This window comes from Eptesicus fuscus, chromosome 19, assembly GCF_027574615.1.
Source record: "Eptesicus fuscus isolate TK198812 chromosome 19, DD_ASM_mEF_20220401, whole genome shotgun sequence".
Classification (NCBI taxonomy): Eukaryota; Metazoa; Chordata; class Mammalia; order Chiroptera; family Vespertilionidae; genus Eptesicus; species Eptesicus fuscus.
The window spans coordinates 3,843,835-3,866,449 of NC_072491.1; the positions used below are offsets into that span (position 1 = coordinate 3,843,835).

A 22,615-nucleotide genomic window follows, 5' to 3' on the forward strand; every position below is an offset into this window, starting at 1 on the left:
GGAGACAGCCAGGGTCTTCAGTCCAGAGGCCACTGGACGGTCAAACCTTATGAACTCCGTGGCTGATCTCCCGCTGCTGTTTCCATGTTGCACTTTGCCACTGGCCTACATGAGCTCTCTGATGGGCATATTTGTGTGTGTTTTTCTCATCCCCAAGGTCAAACACAAGGCCCAGAACATAGGTTATGCCTGTGGGTAATGGATAGATGAAAGGATGGATGGAAGGAAGGAAGGATGGAAAGATGGATGGATGGATGGATGGATGGATGGATGGATGGATGGATGGATGGATGGATGAATGGATGGATGGATGGATGAGTGGATGGATAGATGGATGGATGGATGGATGGATGGATGGATGGATGGATGGATGGATGGATGGATGGATGGATGGATGGATGGATGGATGGATGGATAGATGGATGAGTGGATGGATGGATGGATGGATGGATGGATGGATGGATGGACGGATGGATGGATGGATAATGGGTTTGGGCAGCAGAGTAGAACTTAACTAGAGTGTGAGCATCTTGAAGATAGGAGTTATGTCCTTTCTCCCATTGTCTGTGGTGCTAACGTTGCAGTGACCTGGGAGTTAGGCCACTGAGTTTGGCCTTCTCTGTTTCTCGGGTTGTTAACCTGGGCTGTGACGCCTGGCCGCAGGGTCAGGAGGCGGAAGGATGGGGTCTAAGGGTACTTACGGGAAAGGCACCACAGGTCTGCCTGCTGAGGTGAGAACCGGTGTTTGAACAGCCAGTGCTGCCGGCTGGGCAGGGACCGGTTCCCACTGATGACGACCTGGGTAAGGTCCACAGGGGAGAAGAGCTGTGACGTCATATCTGGAAGAGAAGGAAGAAGTCAACCTCTTTTCCCTCATCTCCTCAATCTCTCTCCCTCTCTCCCTCTCTCCCTCTCTCTCTCTCTCTCTCTCTCTCTCTCTCTCTCTCTCTCTCACACACACACACACACACACACACACACACACACACACATATTTCTAGGGTATGTTAGGCCAGAGCAGCTCTGAGGTCCATAGAACTGGGGGTCTGGCCAGGAGAGAAAGGTTCAGAAGGCCCAGAAAGCTCTAAGATTATGCAGCTGCAAAAATCTGAGCATCTTGGCTGGAAGAAACCTTGGGAGCCATCTGGTCCGACTTCTCCCCAGGAGGGACTTTCCCCGGCTGCTTCTGGCCGCTGCCCCTGCAGCCCGGCGCCACATTTGTGCCGACCACAGCAGCCGCCCCTCCTTAGACAGCCGTGGCGTCCAAGCTGACTGTGTAACCGGGAGGCGCTGACGCCCCTTCTGTCTTCTGAAGCCCCGGGGAAGTCCCTCCCCTCTTTCTCCCAGAGGCGCCGTCATCTGTGAGGCCAGAGGTCACCTCCGCTCAGCCCAACCCTGGAAGTTCGAGCTTGTCCGTCCCCGCATCTCCCCTGGTGTCTTTAGACCGTGTGATCCCTGGCTGAAGGCGCCTGCTGAGCACCCCACTTCCTGAGAACGGAAGCCCAAGCTTTCTTCTTGGTCCAGGCTCTACCTGCATCTTGAGCGGCACCTCCGGGTGCCTGAGCTCACCCGGGAAGCCTGCAGACACGGGTCCTCGCTCACCACCATGCTGCTGGCCGCCCCGGGCACTGCGCCCCGCCTGCACGCATGCCCTGCTGCCTCCCTACCTGCTCCTCCCCTTGCTTCAGGGACCAACACTGTCCCCCCTGCTCTGATGTCGGTGGCTCTATAAGCAGGTTCTCCGGGGCTGAGGGACCCCACATCCAGACCCAGGAGTGGGGGGCATATCAGCACCTCATGAGGGTCTGACTTTGCAGAGGGGCTTACACGGGGGCATGAAGCAGGGGATGGAGATGAGCCAGGGCACATTTACAATGCCCCTTAGCTCGCGGCTCTGGCCTAAGGCCACTGCATCCCACATACACCCCCACTTTGCCTGGGAGCTTCCTTACCAGCAACAATCTCCGAAGGGGGATAAAGGTTTATGGGGGTCTGCCAAGGCCAGGAGTCTAGTGCTGGCAGACACCCAGGGCCACGTGGCCATCCTCTCCTCTGGGACCCTAGGCCTGTGAGGTGCTGCATCTCATGTTAGTGTCCCAGGGCCAGTTTGCATGCCTCCTCCCCGCCCCCACTGCACCAGGCCTGGCACAGGCAGGAAGCACAGACAGGGAGGACGGAAGGAAAGCAGCACAGGGGGCTCCAAGTGCCTTCACCCTCGTGCTGTCCTCGGGCCTTTGCCTAAGCTGCTCCCTGACCCGGAACAGCGTCTCTCAGGGGACAATGGAAATGTCTGGCAGACCCTGCCAGGCTGCTCGGAGGCCCTGACTCCTGCAGGCTGCCTGGTGTCCTCCCTCCCCTGCACTCCCACCTCCCCTGTCCCCACTGCAGCCCTTGTCACAGGTGAGAATCCTAGTCTGTGCGCGGCCTGTGTGGCCCAGCATATGCGCTCAGCCCAGGTGAGCACTGTGGACGCAGGTCTCATGGCAGCGTCAGTGTGAAGGATTTTGTGGCCCTTGAGAAGGTTCTGTAAAATCCATCATCACACTCCGAGCCAGGGCCACGCCTACGGCCCACAGAGCTATCACGTGACTCCACTGGCCACTGGCCTACGTCCAAGAAGGACCCCTTTCCACATCCACCAGGAGGAGAGCTGCCCTCCCTGCCCCCCAAGACCTGGGAGGGATTCCGAGTAATAGACAAAGCTCTGCTGCTTCTCCCGTCTCAGCTGGGCTAGAAGCTCAGAGGGAGTCCCGGCTGCAGAACGGAGCCACCTGAATGGTCCCCTCATCGCGTAGACCCTTCCCATCCCCATCTTGTCTCCATAGCCAGGCGCCCACGTTGATCAAAAGGGTTTGGGGCTGGTACCTGTTTCCGGTGGAAGTGTTGACCTTGGTCCCATGTCCCTTCTACAGCCCGCAGACTCGGACCGAGACCCCATGTCAGAATCTAGGAGGAGAAAAAGAATCGTTGTTCTAATGTTGGGGGTGGGGGGGGAGGAGGCCAACAAGGTGGCCACGTGAGCGGTCGTCACGGTCTGCAGCCCGGTGCCCAACACATGACCTGGGACAATTCCGGGGCCAGGTCTGCACCCTTTGGCCTTCTGTGGAATGTCAGCCAACCTCTCAGTAATGAGCTATTATTGTCCTTGGTGTTGAAATGAGTAACGTTTATAAACCCCTTTCAGGGTAATGAAACGTGTTCATAAATATCGATCTTCACAATCCCTACGAAGGTAAGGAGTGAGGTTTCCATTTCACTCTTGAGAAAACGGAGACTCGCAGCGATGGAATAACTTACGCCATGTGGGGGACACGTACATCAATGGAGAGTCGAGAAAATTACATGTCCAAGCTGGGACCCGGTCTTCCTGGTGAGTGAGCCGATGGGGAGAATGGGGCGCTGGACAGTTTGGGGTGCTCCTGTTTAGTACGGGGAATATCCCAGGGAGAAGCCATTTCTTAATTTTCTACCAGCTAATTCCTTCTTTATCAGAACTTCAATCACTGGGAGGCACTGAACTCGGGACCAGTGTGTGGATCCCACCCCAGGACTTCCTGTGGACATTTCACTCAACTCCCCTAAGTCTCGTTTTTCTTGTCTTGAAAAATGAACAAAAATGCCCCCCCCCCACCACTCCTGTATATTAACCTTATAGGTAAGACTAAATGAGAGGGGGAGTGTATGACCTCATCATACCATTTTAAAATGAAGATGATGATGATGATGGGTACTTTCTTTCCTCTTCCTCCCCCCCTCACTCTCTTTCTCTTCCTCCTCCTTCCTTCTCCTGCTCTTCCCCCATCCATCACCATCACCATCACCATCACCATCACCATCACCATCACCATCACCATCACCATCACCACCATCACCATCACCATCACCATCACCATCACCATCACCACCACCACCACCTACATGAACCCGCATTTATCATGCGCTGGGCACGGTTCTAAGCCCTTTACATGAATTGTCTTGCCAATGCCCACACCACTCTACGGGGCAAGTACTATTTCTATTGCTGCATTACCTACGGGGAGTCTGGGCTTGGAGGGGATAATTGATGTGTGTTCAAGGTCACCCGGGCGGTAAGTAATGGAAACAGAATTCCTTCCCAGCCACGCTAGGCCCACACTCTGCCTCTTTCACACCATTTCACAGGCATAGAAAGAGGTCGCCAGCTCCCTCTCCCAGGGACTAGAGGGCGGGAAGGAGGGGTCGTGGGGAGAAGAGGGAGGGAATAGAGGGGCTGGGACCTTCTCTTCGTGCCTCCCACCAACTCCTGCAGCCATGACAGCAATGGTCCACTTCTGGCCTGCTCCCTCCTGAGACTGGACTGCCTCACAGGTCGAGGCTGTGCCCGCCCACCTCTCCCGCCCCATAGTCCTCAGACGCATCCCAAGGGCCCTCACTGCACTCGGTCACCGTTCAGGAAACTCAAAGGAGGCCAGACACACAGGAAGGCCATGCCGAGCGTGCACACATGTGAGCTCCTCATTGCCTGCCCCCTGCTCTGTGCACCCACCGCAGCGGGAGGCCATGCACCACCCCAGGGGCCTTATCCCTTCCCCCTGCCCTCAGGGAGTGCGGCACCTATGGCCAAGGCCCCGGGAGAAGCCTCACCCCCTCCCCGTAGTCGGCCCTGCCGTCAGAGCTCCCATTCCAGGAACAAGGGCGCCCGTGGCCGCGAACTTGGTCTCAGGGAGCCAGTCCTTCCTTCCTCCCTCCTTTCTTGGGTTTCCACTTCCCCCTTTTCTCTCAGACTTCGGTGTCTCATCTGATGAGAGCTGAGGCCCTTCAGGTCCACACAGAGCACAAGGTTGGAGAGAAAATCTCTGCCATCTCTCCCTGGAGAGCAGTGTGCCCCGGAGTGAGGCCAGGGCCGGGCAGGTTCCTGTCATCAGTGCCCTCCCCGCACCCCCGCCCCCAGCACAGAGCTTACCTTTCCAGAGATAGACCTGCTGGAAACTGGTCAGGCGGCCCTGAGTCCCTTCCAGGGGGTTCAGGCCTGCAAAGGAAGGTGTGTATTTTTATGAGCTGGAGTGGGCTTGCTCTCACTGGGGACCACTGGACCACCCTGCCTCGCTTCCCCCACACTGGCCTCTCCCGCCACACAGGTGCACCCCTAAAAGCTTCTTGGGGTCTCTTCCAGCCCCCGGATCCCAAATCCAGAGCTGTCAGATCCCTGGTCTCCTGTTCAGGGCACCGCCCCCACCCCCCCAATCGAGCCCCCACACCCCAAGCATGAACCCTGACTGGGAATCGAACTGGTGACCTCCTGGTTCATGGCTTGATGTTCAACCACTGAGCCACACCGGCTGGGCTACTCATTCCTTAAGCATCCCAGTCCGCAGCACCATCTGGGTTTGCACAGCGCTCACCAAACGCCCCTCTCTTTAAGCTCACACTTGACCGGGCCTGGCCGGCTCCCTGAATGCAGGAGAGCTGCCTGAGGTGGGGAACTGGGTCTGACTCCTTTTAGATCCCCCACCTCCACAATCCCTGTGGGGCACTGGTGTTCAGTGCATAGATGCCGGCGAGGAGGGACGAATGAGGACAACAAGGCCGTCAGTGGCACTCGGAGCCACGGAGTCAATGCAGGGCCCACGTCCATCCGCCACCAAATTCGTTTTCCGAAGGCAGACTTCTGACCTTGTCTCCACACCCCACACGTCCCTGGTTCGATGTCACTGATCGTGACAGGGTAGCTAGAGCCCAAGCAACCATCATCCCCATCCCCCTATCCCCTGCTGAGCAATATTTCAGGTGGATGGCTTTGCCTGTCCAGACACCCTTGCATTCTTTCCACGACGGCTGGGTTAGGACGTCCCTGTCCCCCAGACAGGCCTGCCGACTCTGAGTCATCAGCACTGGCTCCGTAATCAGGGCTGCAGGCTCACGGACACGGTCAGGGCTTTGGGGTTTGGCATGGAGCCTGGCTCCTGAGGTTGATGGGGGCTGTGGGGTCTTAACCACCCTCTGTGGAGGTCACGTGCTGAATCTGCGTGGCTATGGAATCCACAGTCCTGAGCTGGGCAGGACTCCAGGCCAGACTCCCCCGGGTTCAGAGTGCACCTTTCACCGGCTGCCTTCTCCTCCTGCATCACCGCCCCAGGTCTCTCTTGTATTTCTTCCCAAATCAACCTTGTCCTGAGTCCACTTAGTGCGAAGCGCACGGTGACCCGCAATCAGTGACATTGTAAAGAGCCAACAGGGGCGTCCTGCTTGTAGGCACCCATCAGACATCTGCTCCGGGGACATCTGGTGCCAATGATGAGGGACGATTGTAAGTCTCTCCACCCAGCTCCCAGCGCCCGAGAGAGTGACAGTCGCTGATGCAAAGCAGACCCCGTGCGGGGGAGCACCCGCCATCTGCCGGAGGCTCAGCGTCGCTCAGCCACAGGGAGCCTTTGAAACTCCCGGCGAACCTGGAGCGCGGCTGCCAAGGCCTGTCGGCCCCGTCGAGCTTCAAGTCGCTGCGGGCAGTGGGGGACGTGGAACCGGCCTGTTTCTCATTCCTTTACACTCCAGGCCATTGTCGGAAGTGAGCCATATGCCGTCCCAGAGCTCGCTAAGCCATTTTTCTTGGAAATAGGAAGATCAATCCCGCCAACACCTAACAGTTGAAAACATCCAGACATGCCCCTGGAAATTGAGGAGATGCAGACCCTGCGTGGGTTCCTACTTGAGGCCCAGGTCAACCCCGGCACAAAGCGTAAACAGAAATGGGTGGGTGCATGAGCCCCGCAACTTCCTCCTCATGGCTGTTCACACACCTCCCAGCTCATCTCTGCAACTCACACCCGAACCCCCCCTCCCCAGCCCCCATTTTCCTGGACCATTTGTCCCCTTCTCCCCGCAGCCCTTCAAGTCTTTTCTTTTCAATATGTTTTCACTGATTTTAGAGAGAGGATGGGAGAGGGAGAGAGAGACATAAACATCAATGATGAGAGAGAATCATCCACCGACTGCCTCCTACAGGCCCCTCACTAGGGTTCAAGCCCAGGAACCCAGACATGTGCCTCAACCGGGAATTGAACCTTGACCTCCTGGTTCATGGGTCAGCGCTCAACCACTGAGCCACACCGGACAGGCAGCCCTTTAAATCTTGCAGTAGAATATGCTGGTAGCTCCAACCTCCAGTTTGGAATATGCCTCGGGCTGCCTGAAATCCCCATCAAAGGACATCCTTCGTAAAATTCTGACTGCACCCCAAATATGCACATACACCAAACCCCAAAACCCCAGACTCCAAAAGTCCTTGGGTAACAGCCCTTCCCAGGAGGCCAGACGAGGGCACATTCTTCGCTTCTTGGGCACGCACCAAGCACATGCTCCGTGTTAAGCAATTCACTGTGGATTTATTGCCCATGAGTATATCCCACGTCTTTCTTCAAATGCTCCTTTCCATCCTGGGCTACCTCACAGAATAATCGGTACCACATGTCCATGATCCGTCACATAAATGAGCGGTTGGGTTTTCTTCGCCCCCAGAAGAAACTAAGCGTCGTGGAATTCCGCCGAACTCGGTGATCCCTCCTCCAGGCTTTGGGAAAGGCGCACCCCATGATATTCTGGGCTGGGCTGTACGCTCGAGGGTGTAAAACCAAAAATTAATAAGGCACAATCCAGCTCTTAAAACGTCACAGAAAACAATGGCAGGGTTTTTAAAGGAGTGTCATGTCCCCTAATATTATTACCGTGTGTTTTCAAACACTCCATACGCCCCTCAAGGGCTAATTCAGACCCAGCCCTCTGTCTACAAGCTCTGAGGCCTTGGGAAGCCCTCACGTCTGCGCGCCTCAGTTTCTTCAGCTGCAGAATGGGGACAGATGGCATTTTTGCCTGCAGGTCTCCACCCCTCTGCAGTCACACATTTGCCCAGACTGTGAGGTGCCGGCCACGAAAGGACCTGGGGGTCCTCCCACGCCTGGACTCCCCTCCGCCATGTGCTCTCGGGGTGACTGTCAGATCCAAGCCTCGCCCTCCGGAGACCCGGCTTGTTTCCTGGTCCTCCTGTTCCTGCCATCTACAGGAGAGGGACGGGAGAGCCGCGAGGCAGGGCCAGGCCACCCCCGCCACGACCAGCCCAGCCCACTGCCATGGGCCCTGGGGTGCACGAGTGAGCCGGCCTCGCTCCGCCAACCTGCAGCCTTAAGGGAAGCGGCTGCCAGGCCCCGTGGGTGCTGATGCAGCATTTCGGGCCCAGATTCTCAGCAGAAGCACGAATTCCTCGGGGTCTGGAGAGGGCTCCTAGGAGAGCAGCAGCGACCCTCGCCGGGGAGGACACTCGTCCTGAAGGAACGCGGGCAGGAGGCCACTTACTCTGGAACTCCTGGCCGCCCAGGAGCAGTGTCCCCCGGCGGCTCCCCTGGCCGGAGGTCGCCCCGGGACAGGTAGCAGTCGCCGCGGCTGTGGCGGGGTCCCTCCAGTCTTGGACATGGCAAAGCAGGACGTCGGGGGAGCTCAGCAGGCCACAGAGGATGGGACCTGCGGGGTCAGGAGAGGAGAGAGGTTGGTGTGATGGGAAGAGGCCCCTTCGGAGCCTGGCCTCTGTGCCCGAGAGGCTGGGAGAGGCCAGGGGACAATCCCTCAGGTGGACAGGGAGCTGGAACCCAGGAGCCGGTGTTAAACGGGGTCATTCTTCCCTGGTGGCCGTGCCATTGTCTCCACTGGCACATTCCCCGGGGCGGGGCAGGAAGAGCCTGCGGAGAGCTGGGAGGGCGTCTGCCCGCCTCGCTGTCCCTCTCACCAGTCAAGCCACAGACAAGGAATCAGCAGAGGCCGGTGCCTCTTTCCTTCGGCTCTCAGGCCTCGGGAGAGACACCGTGCCGCTTGCTCCTCTAGGTGCCAGACTCCCAGGGGCGGGGGACGTCCGGCCTGCGGGCCATGTGAGGCCCGAGATAGCATTTGGCCTGGACCTGCCACGGCATTAAGGGTGAGCTAATTAAATGTTTGGTCCAGCCCAGCCGGCGCTCAGTGGTTGAGTGTCGAGCTGTGAACCAGGAGGTCGCGGTTCGATTCCTGGTCAGGGCACGTGCCCGGATTGCAGGCTCCATCCCCAGTGTGGGGCGTGCAGGAGGCAGCCAATCAATGACTCTCTCATCATGGATGTTTCTATCTTTCTCTCCCTCTCCTTTCTTCTCTGAAATCAATTAAAAAAATATTTTTTTAAATATTTGGCCCAATACAGCAGGCTAATTTTTAAGTTGACAATTTTGTATGGCCCGTGAATGATGTTATAAATATCCAAGTGGCCTTTCGCAGATAAAAAGGTTCCCCACCTTCGTTAGTGTGTCAACGAGAACTCCGAGTGTCTGAGAGGTGGGGCCAGAGGTCAGAGGTCACTTTGCTGAGCCTATTGCCAGTTTCCATTGCACTCGTGTGTACCTGGGGCCTCGGAGTCCCTCTGAACCCCACTCCCAAGCAGCCTTGCTGAAATGCAGGTCTGGAAGCATCGGGAATTTCCATTAGTAACGATCAGTGGGAATGAAGCCATTGAGGGTTGGAGTGGGGGGAGGCTGGGGTGTCGCTGGGCTGGAGGGGACGGAGGGAAGGGGCAGGCGGGGATCCACCCACAAGTTAAGTGACTTTGCAGGCTGCGGGGCGAGGACGGATCGGGTTCTGCTCCTGGCCGTCGGCAGGTCCAGCCAACGCTGTACAGTCACAGCCCCACATCTGGCTGCTGGACGAGACTGGGAGCGACACCGGCCTGGGTTTCGGGTCTGTCTCCAAGACAGCATCGCTTCCCCGCCAGTCTCAGGTCCCAGGTGACACTCGGCGGGAGCAGCCAGCAGGCCGCCGGCCAGAAACACATGGAAAAGGGTTTGTGGGCCCCCGGCTCCGCGGAACAAATCACTCCTCCACCTGGGCTCCTCCGGAGGGTGAAGTCAGCCTTTCCGGCTGGCAATCACACGGTCTGGTGAGCAACCGAGTCTGCGGAGCCGTGTCCTCCGAAAAGACACGCAGGCCAGAGCAGGCAGGGGGCTCCCCAGCTTGGAACGCAGTGTCTCTAAATATGTGCTCATAAAGACATGCTATATACATGTGTGTGATCATGTGCACATGTGTATATCTACCTTTTTATCTTGTGTCTATTATCATCTATCTATCATCTATTTGTCTATGTATCTATCATCTATCATCATCTATCCATCTATGTATCAATCTATCATCTACCTATCATCTATCATCTATCTATTTATATATCTATCATCTATCCTTTATCTATTTATCTGTTGCTTATCTAAACACTAACATGAACGCCCATCATATGACCACAGAGCATTGCACCTACAAGGAACTCTAGGGTTGCACTTACTCCAGGCCAGATTCCCGCCCCGCCACTCCAGCAACACATTCTCCTTGAGCCACTGCCAGTCGCTGTGAGCTAAACTCAGCGTCTTCAGTCCCCTCCCAGGGGCGAGGACACAAGGCTATCTCATCGTGTCATCGTTTTAATCCACCAGAGAAATGCACATGCGAGCTTGGATACACCAACAAGAGACACGCTCACGTTTCAGGAGGAGGAAGGCTGAGGAGGGCTGAGAGTGGCACAGCCTGACTTTGAGGAAGGGGGACCAGCACTGGGGTTGGGGTGAGAGAGCAATGAAGAGTGGCACCGCTGGCAAAAAAACAACACAATACAGTCCGATGATGGACAGCAGCGGTGAGGATGGACTTATGCAATAAGAAAGCAGCAGCAAGAAGTGGGAGTGACGAAGTAGGGAAGGGCGGTGGGCGAGGAATTCAGTTCGACTCCCAGGTTCCCGGCTCTTCCTGGAGACGGGAGTGGGATCAGAGTGGCCCGTTTAGGGCGAATACTATCTGTCCCTGTCGAGACCGGTGACCCCACGCCCTCCCTGTCCTCTGTAGACCACGGCTGTCATCGGTATTACCTCCTTGGACCTGGGTGAGGACGAAGCCATCGCAGCACGCGTCCCGGTCACACGCGCGGAGGCAGAAGCGGTGCGCCTCCGTCAGACTGGGCCCCGGGCCCGCGAACACGGCGGGGCTGTACATCCCGGAGAGCGCGTTCTGGAAACCGGTTCGTTCAAAGCTTTTCCGGCTTCTCGTGCTGAATTCTTGGCCTGGGGAAGAGGCAGAACAATTTTATTTTTTAATGTTTAAAACAATGCAGGGCTGACCAAGGTGCACTGGCCAGTAGTGGCAGCAGGTGGTCCGTGCTGCGATCCTCTCTGTGCCAGGAAAGGCCGGATGTGCCTGTGCAGGGAGGTGGCCCGGGAGCCCACAGACCGGGACAAACAGCCATGACACCGTGGCGGGCCTAAAGGCGGTGCGTGGAGAGCTGACGTTTGCTATTATTTTTTGTTTGTTTGTTTTTGTTGTTGTTAATCCTCACCTGAGGATATTTTTCCATTGATTCTTAGAGAGTGGAAGTGAGGGAGACAGAGAGAGAGAAACATCAATGTGAGAGAGACACATCGATGGGTTGTCTCCTGCATGTGCCCCGACCAGGGCTGGGGATAGAGCCTGCACCTGAGGTACGTGCTGTTGACCAAAATTGAACCTGGACCCTTCAGTCCGTGGGCTGATGCTCTATCCACTGAGCCAAGTCGGCTAGGCCTGCTATTGTTTCTTAAAATATATTTTATTATTGATTTCAGAGAGGAATGGAGAGGGAGAGAGAGAGAGAAACATCAATGATGAGGGAGAATCATTGATCAGCTGCCTCCTCCATGCCCCACACTGAGGATGGAGTCTGCAACCCGGGCACGTGCCCTTGACTGAAATTGAACCTGGGACCCTTCAGTCCCCAGGCCAATGCTCTATCCACTGAGCCAAACCAGCTAGGGCATCTGGATCAATCAGCCATTCCGTCTGTGCTGTTTACAGCTGCACCCACAGTGCCTGCCACGTGGGTATCCTACTGCGGGTGCTCAGTGAGTCCTCCTGGGACGCACCAGTGCAGCAGGAACCCCACGATGGTCCAGTCCCAGGCAGTGGAGCAGGGGTGGGAAGCCTTTAAGAGGCGGGGAGATCATGCCCTGAGGTCCCGGGTTCCACTGGATGCTCCCTCTTTCTTGACCTCATCCGTGAATGGGGGGATTGGGCCACACAGTCTCCAAGGAACCTTCGAGCACCGTCTTCTGATTCTGAGAAACCCACAGCCACCCCTCCAGGTTCAAGGCTGCGGACTTAGGTGGGTGCAGACAGAGGGTGGTTCCGAACCACACGTCAAGCTATCCCGTCTTCCAGGTCACGCAAGCTCAGGCGTGCGAGTGGGTGTGCGTGACACAGACTGTGCCAGAGACACTCCGAAATGTGTCCTCTCCCTCGGCTGGGACAGTGCATTCCCACTTTACAGAAGGTGCGGGTACAGTGCCGCTCCTGACCACAGCAGGGCTCTGCAGCCAGGCCCCGGTTACCCTCCTCCTCCTCCCCACCCGGCAGGGCTGGCTCTCTGCCTTTGCTGCTTAAAAATAAAAATGTTTTAAAAAGTCAAACAAAACAAAACAAAAAAAGTAGTCTGCCCTTGATTGGTTTGGCAGCAAGGAAACGTCACAATTTCCCCCAAAGTCTAAACTTTCAGGAGAGGAGGAGGAGAGAAAATATAGCCAACACTTAACAAGAAATAGAACTGGATTTGTGAAAACCGTGGTACAAGGCCACGGAATAGTTTTAAACTGACTTTTCGGGAGGGGCTGCTTGTTGTATTTTGTTTGTTTTCTTTTTAGCAAACGACCTCCCTGCTTTGCTATGTTTAAGATGAACAGTGAGTATAATTGGGATAAACACTGGGCAGAAAGTCCGGAAACCCTGGCGGTGGATCAGAGACGCCCGAGCTCTCGGGGCGCCAGGCCCCCCGGGGGAGCCCCATCTAGCAGGACGGAGGCAGCGGTGGGAGAAGGACTGGAGACAGGAGACAAAGACGCTGTCCCTGCTGAGGAGCGAGGTCAGGCGAGGCTCTGGGCCTGAGTGTGGCCCCGTCCCCACGTGCTGCAAGCTGTCTGCAGCCCAGGTCTGAAGCTGGGAGCCAGGCCACCTGCCCTGCGTTACGGACCTACCAGTATAGCACGCCTGCCATCCTCATCCCACCCATCCCTGCTCAGGTCCCCGCGGCTGTCTCCTGGTCCCCAGCCAGTGGCGGCGAGGCGGGCTGACCACTTCCCGGAGGGCAGAGATGAAAGGGACACGGGGGTGGGGGCGGGGGGAGTGAAGCTCCGTGGGTGGGAAGGCCCGGGCCAGGCAGCTGCAGGAGCCCGCAGCCCAGGTGCCCCCACATCACAGGCCGCCTCGGGGGCTGGGCGGGGCACACAGTCTGGGCTCCGTGGTTCTGCCCACAGCCTTTGTGTCCGCCCTGCGCTTCAGTTTCTCGCCCGGGAATGACTCCCAGGCCCCGCGGGCCTGTGCTGAGGATCAGACATGAGGGTGCAAAGGAAAACGACCTGTCGCCCTAGCCGGTTTGGCTTAGTGGGTGGAGTGTCGGTCCGTGGACTGAAGGGTCCCGGGTTCGATTCCGGTCAAGGGCACATAGCTCGGTTGCTGGCTCCTGGCCCTGGTCAGGGGCATGTGGGCGGCAACCAATCCATGTGTCTCTCTCACATGGGTGTTTGTCTCTTCCTCTCCCTTCCACACTCTCTAAAACTCAGTGGAGAAAATGCCTCAGGTGAGGGTGAAAAGGGAAATGACATGGCCAGCCCTCAGCAGGTGCCTGTCAGATGCTCAGCCTGGACACGTCTGCCCGGGAAGCAAAGGAGCGAGGCAGGGAAGTGGGGCTCGGGCAGTGTGGGGGCAGTCTGGCCCCTGCCCCCCATCCCCCCGAGTGTGCCTGCTGGAAAGCAGTCTGGGCCCCCCGTCCGGCCACACTCACCCTTCTTCAGATACACGGCCACGGAGTCCTGGCCCCTGGGCGGGACCCTCACCTGGCACCTGAGGCTTCCAAAGCCGGTGGCCTGGGCGTTCCCCGCCGCGCCCTGCTCCTGGAGGTGAAAGAGGCTGCATTATCGCCCCGTGCCAGCCGTTCCACAGACAGGTGGCAGAGCCCAACACGGCGAGGCCCCCGCGGCCTGCATTTCCATGTTCTCCGTTCTCCCCTCCCAGTCTATTGACGCAGACATGTGAGCAGTCAGCTGCAGCCCCAATGCCAGCTACAGACACAGGTCATTCCAGGGGAATTCCAGGGGAGGGACAGGTGGTTCTGTTGAGACCGGGGAGCTGGAAAGAGCTAACACTCAGGGGGGTCCCCTCCATGGGCCTCCAGCTGTCACTCATGAACGCACACTCCCACGGGAGTAAGGGGCATGGGCGCAGGGCATGCAATGGCCCACTGCAGGTGATGTGGCAGAACTGCCAACCAATGTCCTCAGCCAATGCAAGGTAAAGCGTGGGCATCCACAGGACAGACTGGGGTGTGTCATTAAAAGAACAAGGTCGCCCGGCCAATGAGGCTCAATGGCTCAGTATCGACCTATGAACCAGAAGGTCACGGTTCCATTCCCAGTCAGGGCACATGGCCGGGTTGTGGGCTCGATCCCCAGTGGGAGGCGTGCAGGAGGCAGCCGATCAATGGTTCTCTCTCATCATTGATGTTTCTCTCTCCCTCTCCCTCTTCCTCTCAGAAATCAATAAAAATAGATTTTTTTTAAAAGAACAAGGTTAATTATTAAAGTACAGGGGAGAAAAATGTGCATTATAAAATGTTAGCATGTAAACAAACTTAGACGCTTATAAACACGGGACGTTTCTGGACGGGTGCACAGGGGCTGGAGCGCGAAATGCCGTCTGCCTGTGTGCGGAGGGCCGAGTGGTTAGGAGACGGGAGGGGGCTCCCCTGCACACCCGCCTGCCTCCCTCACCCATGGTAGCCATGGCATTGCCCACACTCTACCAGCTCTCGCCTACAGAAACAGCCGTTTCGCAGGGTCTAACGAAGATTTAACTTTTCCCTTTGTAAGCCACGGCCATGCTTTACTTCCACAATGGAAAGGAATGCCAGGGTCTAGGACTCCGAGGGACAGAGGGCTCTGGACAAGGGCCAGGGGCATGCAGTGCCCAGCCGGCCCGCTGGGTAAGCTGGTGGGGAACGGGGGCGGGGGCTCGGCACCGAAATTCTCTTGTGCCTCTCGGGTCCGGACACGCTGCTGCTCAGAGGAGCGCCCGTTGTGGCAGCTCCATCACCAGCAGGTCTGTGCTGCCTCCGTTCCCCAAAGTCTCATCTCTCTGAAGACACGGAGGCAACAAGGAGCGGCCATGGACACTCATCCCGTCACCTCACCAGCCCGGCGTGAGTTCCACCAGCGTGTGTCTGACAGACGGACGGACGAGAGGCTGAGAGGCTGAGAGGCGGCCAGGACTCACCTGACCAGAAGCTGTGCAGGCGATGCTGTCACTTGTCCAAGCGTAGACGTCACAGGAGACGTCTGGCCCCACCATGGACACTGCGAGGAAGCTGCAGGCCTGGTCCGAGGCACAGCCTGCAAGCACCAGGGACCGTCAGCGCCTGTCCCGCCATGTGATATGAGGACAGACGGACACCCTGCCCCAACACTCCCAAACACGCCCAAACACGCACACCGCGCACACACACACACACACACACACCTGCAGCATGGGACACCAATGACTATTCACGATGCTTGCAGGATTATGAAATAATCCTTATACAGACCCACGCTCAATAAATAAATGGCGGCTGTTATTACCCCTCTCTGGCCTCGCTGTTAAAATAGACAAATGTGGCCCAGCCAGCGTGGCTCAGGGGTTGAGTGTCAACCTCTGAACCAGGAGGTCACAGTTCGATTTCTGGGCAAGGCACATGCCTGGGTCATGGGATTAATGCTCAGTGTGGGGTATGCGGGAGGCAGCCGATCAATGATGTTCCTCCCTCATCAATGTTTCTATCTCTCTGGCCCTCTCCCTTCCTCTCTGAAATCAATAAAATTATATTTTAAAAATAAGTAAAATAAAATAGACGGATGTGTCACCCCACCTGGACATGCAGTTCTAGAAGGAACTCGTGTCCCCTAACCTTTAGCGTCCCACTGCTCTTGGCACATAGTAGGTGCCCTATAAGCTCTTCAGGGAAATGATGCGTTAAATGCACCTCGGGGAGAGGGGGGATCAACGGACTCCAAAGCGTTGGGGCTGAAGTGTATGTTTTCACGCTAGTTTCAGCGGTTCTGTTCGACTTGTCTTGCGAGAGCAGGTTTGCACACCATTCATTCTCCAGGTGCCCCCATGCCCGCCCCTCACCTGCCAGGCACTGCGCCAGGGGGGACTCAGAGCCAGGAACTTGGGACCTGACTCCCGCGGCAACCTCGGCGTCGAAGACCACCTTCGATTCCGGGACCTTCTCGAATTTCTGCATCACTGAAAGGAAATTCGCAATGTATGAAGTCGGACTCTGGAGGGTGGAAGCCAAAAAGAGCGCTGGCCGAGCGGTCACCTCGCTGCCCCGGCCCTGGGCCACGGGCATGCCCCAGGGAGAGGGTTCCCTCGGAGGTGGTCCCGCACGCGGCCTCCTAGGAGCACCGAGAGCTCAAACTTAGGTCTCAGGTCCCGCCTCGTTGTCGGGAAGGAAGGAGAAAAGCGAGCAAATGGAGTTTACGTTCGTCCTCACCACTCATTTTTTCTCATCGCAGATTGTCTCTCAGCGGGGTTCCCTACCGTGCCCTTTGAGTCCTGATCTCACAGTTCCTTGCTTGGACGTTTTCTTTCCGTAACACAACTTCACTTCTTCCCGGAAAGAGGCAGGTGGTTTGTGAAAGACGGTGGGCACGTGTGCCTAGGGCACGTGTAAATCTGAAAGCCTGGCACGGGGCTCGGGTGCCTTCCCGACGGTGCTGGTTTGAACGGCGCGTCACACCTGCGTTTCGAGCTGCCGGCACCCACCGGGGCTCGGGTCTGCGCGCCGGGACCAGACGAGGGAGGGAAAGGCTCCGGGCCTTGGAGCTCAGCCTTCGCCAAGTGAGAAACCACGCTTATAAGGCGTCGTGGTTTCCCAAGAAAACAAGGCCTGCGGTGCAGGGCGCAGCGTGGGGCGGGCGGAGAGCGGGCCGAGCACCTGCTTGGGAAGCGATGCAGCTAAACTCCATGCCCTTTGCTTCTTCACGAGGACAAGAGCCTCAAAAATGAGACTGCGGTGTCCCTTCCAACGAGAAAGCTCCCCTCGAGGCAAGCGAAGGGGGTGTGAGAGAAGGCACGCGGACATGGCGGGGGGGGGGGGGGGCGGCTCCTGCACACGGAACCCCCCTGCAGACCGGAGGGGACGCCTAGCTCTGGGCTCTGCCTACGGAACCAGGACGCGATGGGGAGGATCAGCCTGGAGGCTCTTCCTAAGCCGTCCCCCAGGGAGGCGCATTGAACTTGGCGAAGCTGAGCTGCCCCTGATGGCGGCTGCTGGGGCCACTTACCCAGCTGCCCTTTCTGCCCCAGGAACACAGGGCAGAACAAACAAGAGACGCTTTGCAAAGTGCACATTGCGATCCGCGGACAGGGAGGCAAAGAGGGCTGCGGGTCAGATGCAAGCCCTTAGGTGAGGGTCCCGGGTGGCCGGGAACCCCCAGGGCCCGGGTGTGCAGGGCGGCAAGGGCCCACCCTCCTGATCGCTCAAGCCTCCCGGGATCGTGGAAAGCAGTGACTTTCGTTGGATTCGCCATGTAGCCTCGGGGCCACTGCACACAGCTCCTGGGACTCGGGGCGGGGGTCCGGGGCGGGGGGGGCGAAGGAAATTATTTTTCTGAGCCTTAGAAAATGAAATTTTTACTGGAGAAGGAAATGATTGTTCTGAGCCTTAGAAAATGAAATTTCCGCACTTGAGTTTTCCCAGGTGTGTTTTGTTATCAGCTGCAGCAACTTTGCTGGAGAGCTGGCTGGCTGTGTGTGCAAGCGTGCGCGCCTGCATGTACTGTGTGTGCGTGTGTGCATGTGCGGGCGTGTTTAATACGGAGGCAGAGCAATCCGGGTAGAAGCAGATTGTGTAACGGAAAGAACGGGTTTGAGAGTGAGGCGCGCGCCAGTTCAATGTGCTGAAGAGACGCCACTGAAACACGCGTTGCCTCACGTTTTTCAACGAAACGACCGGGGGCGCTATTTCAACCCCTTGCCCGCCGCCCTGCGAGGTTCCCACGTGATGGCCTACATCATGCCTGGCACGGGAGCTGGCGCACAGTGAGCGCACGTATGTCCTCGCTCTCCTTGCACAGACACTTACGTGACTGGTGGCCAGGGCTTGTGCCCAGGTGTGCCAAGGGAAGCCACGGCCTCAAGCAGCAGAAGGGCCCCCAGAAAGGTGGGGCTCAGGGTGAAGACAGAGGGGGGGCTGGATGAAGGGACCTTGCAGGCTGTCTCACCTGCTCCCTGGGTCACAGACGAGGAAACCAGGCAACTAGCGCTGAGCCTGCTCATCATCCCGAGAGACTGACTCCCTGTGGTCGGCTCGTCATCGCTAACGCACCCAGCTCGCCCACCCAGCAGCCTTGCCACCCCCATTGGCAAGGACTGCCCTGGGATTGAACTAGTTCTGACCCCACAGCCATCGCACCGAGCATCGTGGACCTCTGCCAGCTCCCAGGCTCTCCCCCCCTTATCTCCCGGAGGGCCTGTGCCTGGCCCAGGGGACCGCTCCAGGCATGTTTGTCGTCTTCAAAGGATGGCGTGACCTTCACCGTGTCTCAGGAGGCAGACAGGAGGCCACTGTGGGGACTGAGGACCAGAGACATTGAGCAACTTGCCCTGGGTCACCCAGCGAGGAAATCATGGAACCGGGCCTGGCCCTCAAGTCTTCCCCACCACATCCCCCGGAGGGAGGAATGCGGACCAGCTCTCTGGAGGCAAGCTGCCCACAGAACAACCAAGGAAGCTTCGCAGGTGAATGCTCACAGTTCATTTCTCCTCAGTCACAGGCGCTTAGGGGTGAGGTTTCATGGTGCCTAAAACTTACTTTCCAGAGAGGAAAGATACAAGGCAGAGAACAAAAGATTGTCGGATCTAAGTGAGGGGCATTTGTTCATCTCACTACTGGTCTTCCAGCTTGGACACAGATTAAAAAATTTCGTTGGCGAACAGTTGGAGACAAATGCGTCTCTCTCCCCGTCTAGAAAGCCCTGGAGAGCTCCCCGCCCCAGCACCGCGCTGTTTAAGGGCCGCACATACTCAGACACTGGGAGTCCGTGAGCGGGGCCTCCGTTTCGGACCACAGCAGCCTCTGCCCCTCGTCGTCCACACAGAAGGCCTTCCCGCTGTCCCCGTCCCTCTGGCTGGCGCGGTAGCGGCCGTCCCGGTCACACTGCAGGCCGGCCTCGTTCCTCTGACAGTCAGTGACGCCTGCCACCGAGAGACGGACACAACGCTGGACGGTCGATGGCGTGCCTCTGGGGTCTCCTCCCCCCAGATGCCAGGCTCCCAATCACTGATCACAGCCACGTCACACATCTGAGCCACACACCCTCTAGCTCAAGCATGTCAAACTCGCGGCCGACGGGCCGCATACCTTGTTTAAATAAAGGAGGCATGCGGCTGGCCGGCCGTGAGTTTGACATGCTTGCCTAGCTCATCACTCCTCAGTGACTCTGCCCTGACCCATATATGATGCCCAGGCTCTCTGCTGGGCCACTAGACCCCTGAGGCCTGGCCCCACCCTCTGGTTCTGCACATGGGCCCTGAGCTCCCTCGATCTCTGCACTCATCGCCAGGCGTGCACGCACCACCTTCGGTCGTGCCATTTGCTCACACCCAGGCCCTGCTCTGCTGGTTCTTCTCCTGGCGCTCAGCTCTCCCCAGCCTTCAGCGAGTTCACTCCTCACAGCTCATTGGCTTTCAAGTCAATCCTCACCCACCCCCGCCCCCCAACAGGGGCAGCCCCTACCCCCTGACGTCCCACGGTTACACACTCCCCTATCACGGTTATTCCTCCCGTGGGTCCATGTGAATGGATCGTTGACCACTGTCTGCCTCCCACTCAGTCGACGCTCCAAGAGGGCAGGGACCTGACCTGGTTTTGCTCCCTTTGCACCCCAGCGTCGCCCCCACTGTGACATTGTGATTTCTAATTACAAAGTAGGTATATGCATCGCCCTGGCCAATGTTCCTCAGTGGTTAGAGCATCAGCCGGCGCACCCAGGGGTCTCAGGTTTGATTCTCAGTCAAGGGCACGTACCTGGGTTGCAGGTTGCAACCCCACCCCTGGTCTGTGTGCGTGCAGGAGGCAACCAATTGATGTCTCTCTCTCACTCAATGTTTCTCTCTCTCTCTCTCTCTCTTCCTCTCTCCCTCTCTCCCTCTCTCCCTCTCCCTCCCTCCCTTCCACTCCTGCTATTTTGGTAGCACCCCCTCATTAACAAGGGCCAGTACATGACGCTGACCCCCTTGTAAGAGAGCGTCCCTCCAGCGGTGACAGCACGGGAGGTCGCCCTCAACCACAGTGGATGCACCAGCGTGTGCACAAGGAGGGCAATGTCGGGGACCCCTCTCCTGGGGAAGACTCCTCCAGAGGAATGGCCGCCCCCGTCTAGGAAATCCCTCCTGCCTCCTGGAATTCCCACTGCTCTTCTGCTCAAGGAAACTGCCTTGGTCAGAGAAGGTGACTTGATCTCTTTCAGTTAATTACTTTCAAATTCTGTCACTAGATTTTTCATTTTTATTTCAGAGAGAAAAGGAGAAGGAGAGAGAGAGAGAGAGAGAGAGAGAGAGAGAGAGAGAGAGAGAGAACATCAATGATGAGGGAGAATCATTGATCGGCTGCCTCCTGCACGCCCCACACTGGGGATCGAGCCCACAACCCAGGCATGTGCCCTGACCAGGGATCGAACCCTGACCTCCTGGGTCATAGGTCGATGCTCAAGCACTGAGCCACGCTGGCTGGGCACATTATTCAGATTTTAAGCAAATTGTTGACACAATTTCAGGCTATGAGTCCTTGCCAGGGGAAACCCAATGACGCCCACGTGACTGCTAAGTGGGCCACATGAAATCACGTGAGCTACGGGAAGCCCATGCGTACACAGTGTCCTGACCTACGTACAAGGGAAAGGACACGAACCACACAGTGGCAAAGCCTGCAGGTGGAAAGAGTCTTCCGCCTGCCAATCTGATAAGTGTCGGAATCAGTACCGAGATCAAAGGCCAGACTTTGGCTAAATGACTTCTCTGCGTCTTAACCTTCCGATCGGTAAAAGTTCGGCTTACCACGTTGACCCAGAAGGGGAACTGGGGGGACTCAGTGAGACGGCACAGGTAAGACGCCTGGCCTCGGTCGGGGTGGGGTACAGCCATTCCAAGATGGCGACCTCTTTGATGATTGCATTGTGTACCCAAGGGTTGTCAGGGGTGGGCAGTTCCGTCCCCACCAGATACTCCTGGCAATGTCTGGCCACGTGTCTGGTTGTCACCACTTGGTGGGGTGGGGGCCTGCTGCTGACCTCTAATGGGAAAGGGCCGGTGCGCTGCTACATGACCCTCCTCCACACACGGGACAGCCCCCACGGGAAGCGGTATCCGCCTCCAATTACCATCCGCCTCCCTCCCTGCTGTGTCCCCACTGCCCCCCAGGCTTCTGTGTCCGAGCGAGACCCTCAGAACTCACAGTGAGAGCGACTGAAGGCTCCGGCGGAAACGGTGGTTCTGCCCGCAGGACACGGGGCGCAGGCCAAGCTCCCGGCCTGTTCCTGGTAGAATCCCGCAGGACAGGGCACACACCGCGCGTCCTGGAAAGAGCTTCCTTCGGGACACTTCACTGCAAAGATAAGCAGGGACGTGTGTTCAAGGTAAGAACTTGCAGCAGTTCCGACCTCACGGCACGCGGGGTGTGCGTGTGAAATCCCCAGCCGGTGCGGGACTCATTCACTGAACAACGGGCATGGCAGGTGAGAGGACGTCAGACCAGAACCTCAGAGAGGGGAGAGAAGGAAGCAGCGAGGAGGGCAGGCTAGCGAGCCAGGCCCCTCTGAGAGGTGACACTTGTGGCTTCAGTGATGAGAAGTGCCCCAGGCAAAGATCGAGGAGGACGGATTCTAGGCAAGTGCAAACATCGTGAGGCAGTGATGAGTTTGGATCAGTCAAGGAGTGGAAAGAGGAAAGCCAAACAGACCTAGCCATTTTGGCTCAGTGGATAGAGTGTCGGCCTGCGGACCAAAGGGTCCCGGGTTCGATTCTGGTCAAGGGCATGCACCTTGGTTGCAGGCTCCTCCCCAACCCCGGTCAGGCCTGGTGCAGGAGGCAACCGATCGATGTGTTTCTCTCACATTGATGTTTCTCTCTGTCTTTCCCTCTCTTTTCCACTCTCAGTAAAAATCAATGGAATATCCTTGGGTGAAGATTAACAGAGAGAGAGAGAGAGAGAGAGAGAGAGAGAGAGAGAGAGAGAGAGAGAAGCCAAACAAAGCAAAGGAAGCTACTGAGATCAAGCTTAGTGGATGAAGGGAAGAGGTGATAGTGGAGAACCACCTGGAAGATGAATTCCAACCATCAGTCACCATGCAAACAGTTCCCACAGTTAAGGACAGGCTGGACATGCACAGAGTAGGGGCACTAACATTGGGGTCGGCAGACTGGGTCAAGTTCCTCTCTTCACAACACTTGCGTGACTTTGGACTTGAGCCCCATTCCCTGCAAACCAAAGCCTTTCCTGCACCCACTGAGGCCACCGACTTCCTTT

General features: G+C 57.3%; 1 protein-coding gene across 1 annotated transcript in view; it reads right to left on the reverse strand.

Annotated features, from left to right (window-relative positions):
• TG (thyroglobulin) overlaps nucleotides 1–22,615 on the reverse strand; it is a 158,235-nt gene that overhangs the window by 104,007 nt on the left and 31,613 nt on the right. The window contains exons 21-30 of the mRNA XM_054708536.1: nucleotides 21,545–21,694; nucleotides 19,117–19,287; nucleotides 16,216–16,332; nucleotides 15,322–15,437; nucleotides 13,835–13,943; nucleotides 10,899–11,090; nucleotides 8,326–8,490; nucleotides 4,943–5,008; nucleotides 2,866–2,946; nucleotides 702–839 (exon numbers count right to left, since the gene is read on the reverse strand). Coding sequence (XP_054564511.1) covers nucleotides 702–839; nucleotides 2,866–2,946; nucleotides 4,943–5,008; nucleotides 8,326–8,490; nucleotides 10,899–11,090; nucleotides 13,835–13,943; nucleotides 15,322–15,437; nucleotides 16,216–16,332; nucleotides 19,117–19,287; nucleotides 21,545–21,694 — 1,305 coding nt within the window. The remainder of the gene's footprint in view (nucleotides 1–701; nucleotides 840–2,865; nucleotides 2,947–4,942; nucleotides 5,009–8,325; nucleotides 8,491–10,898; nucleotides 11,091–13,834; nucleotides 13,944–15,321; nucleotides 15,438–16,215; nucleotides 16,333–19,116; nucleotides 19,288–21,544; nucleotides 21,695–22,615) is intronic.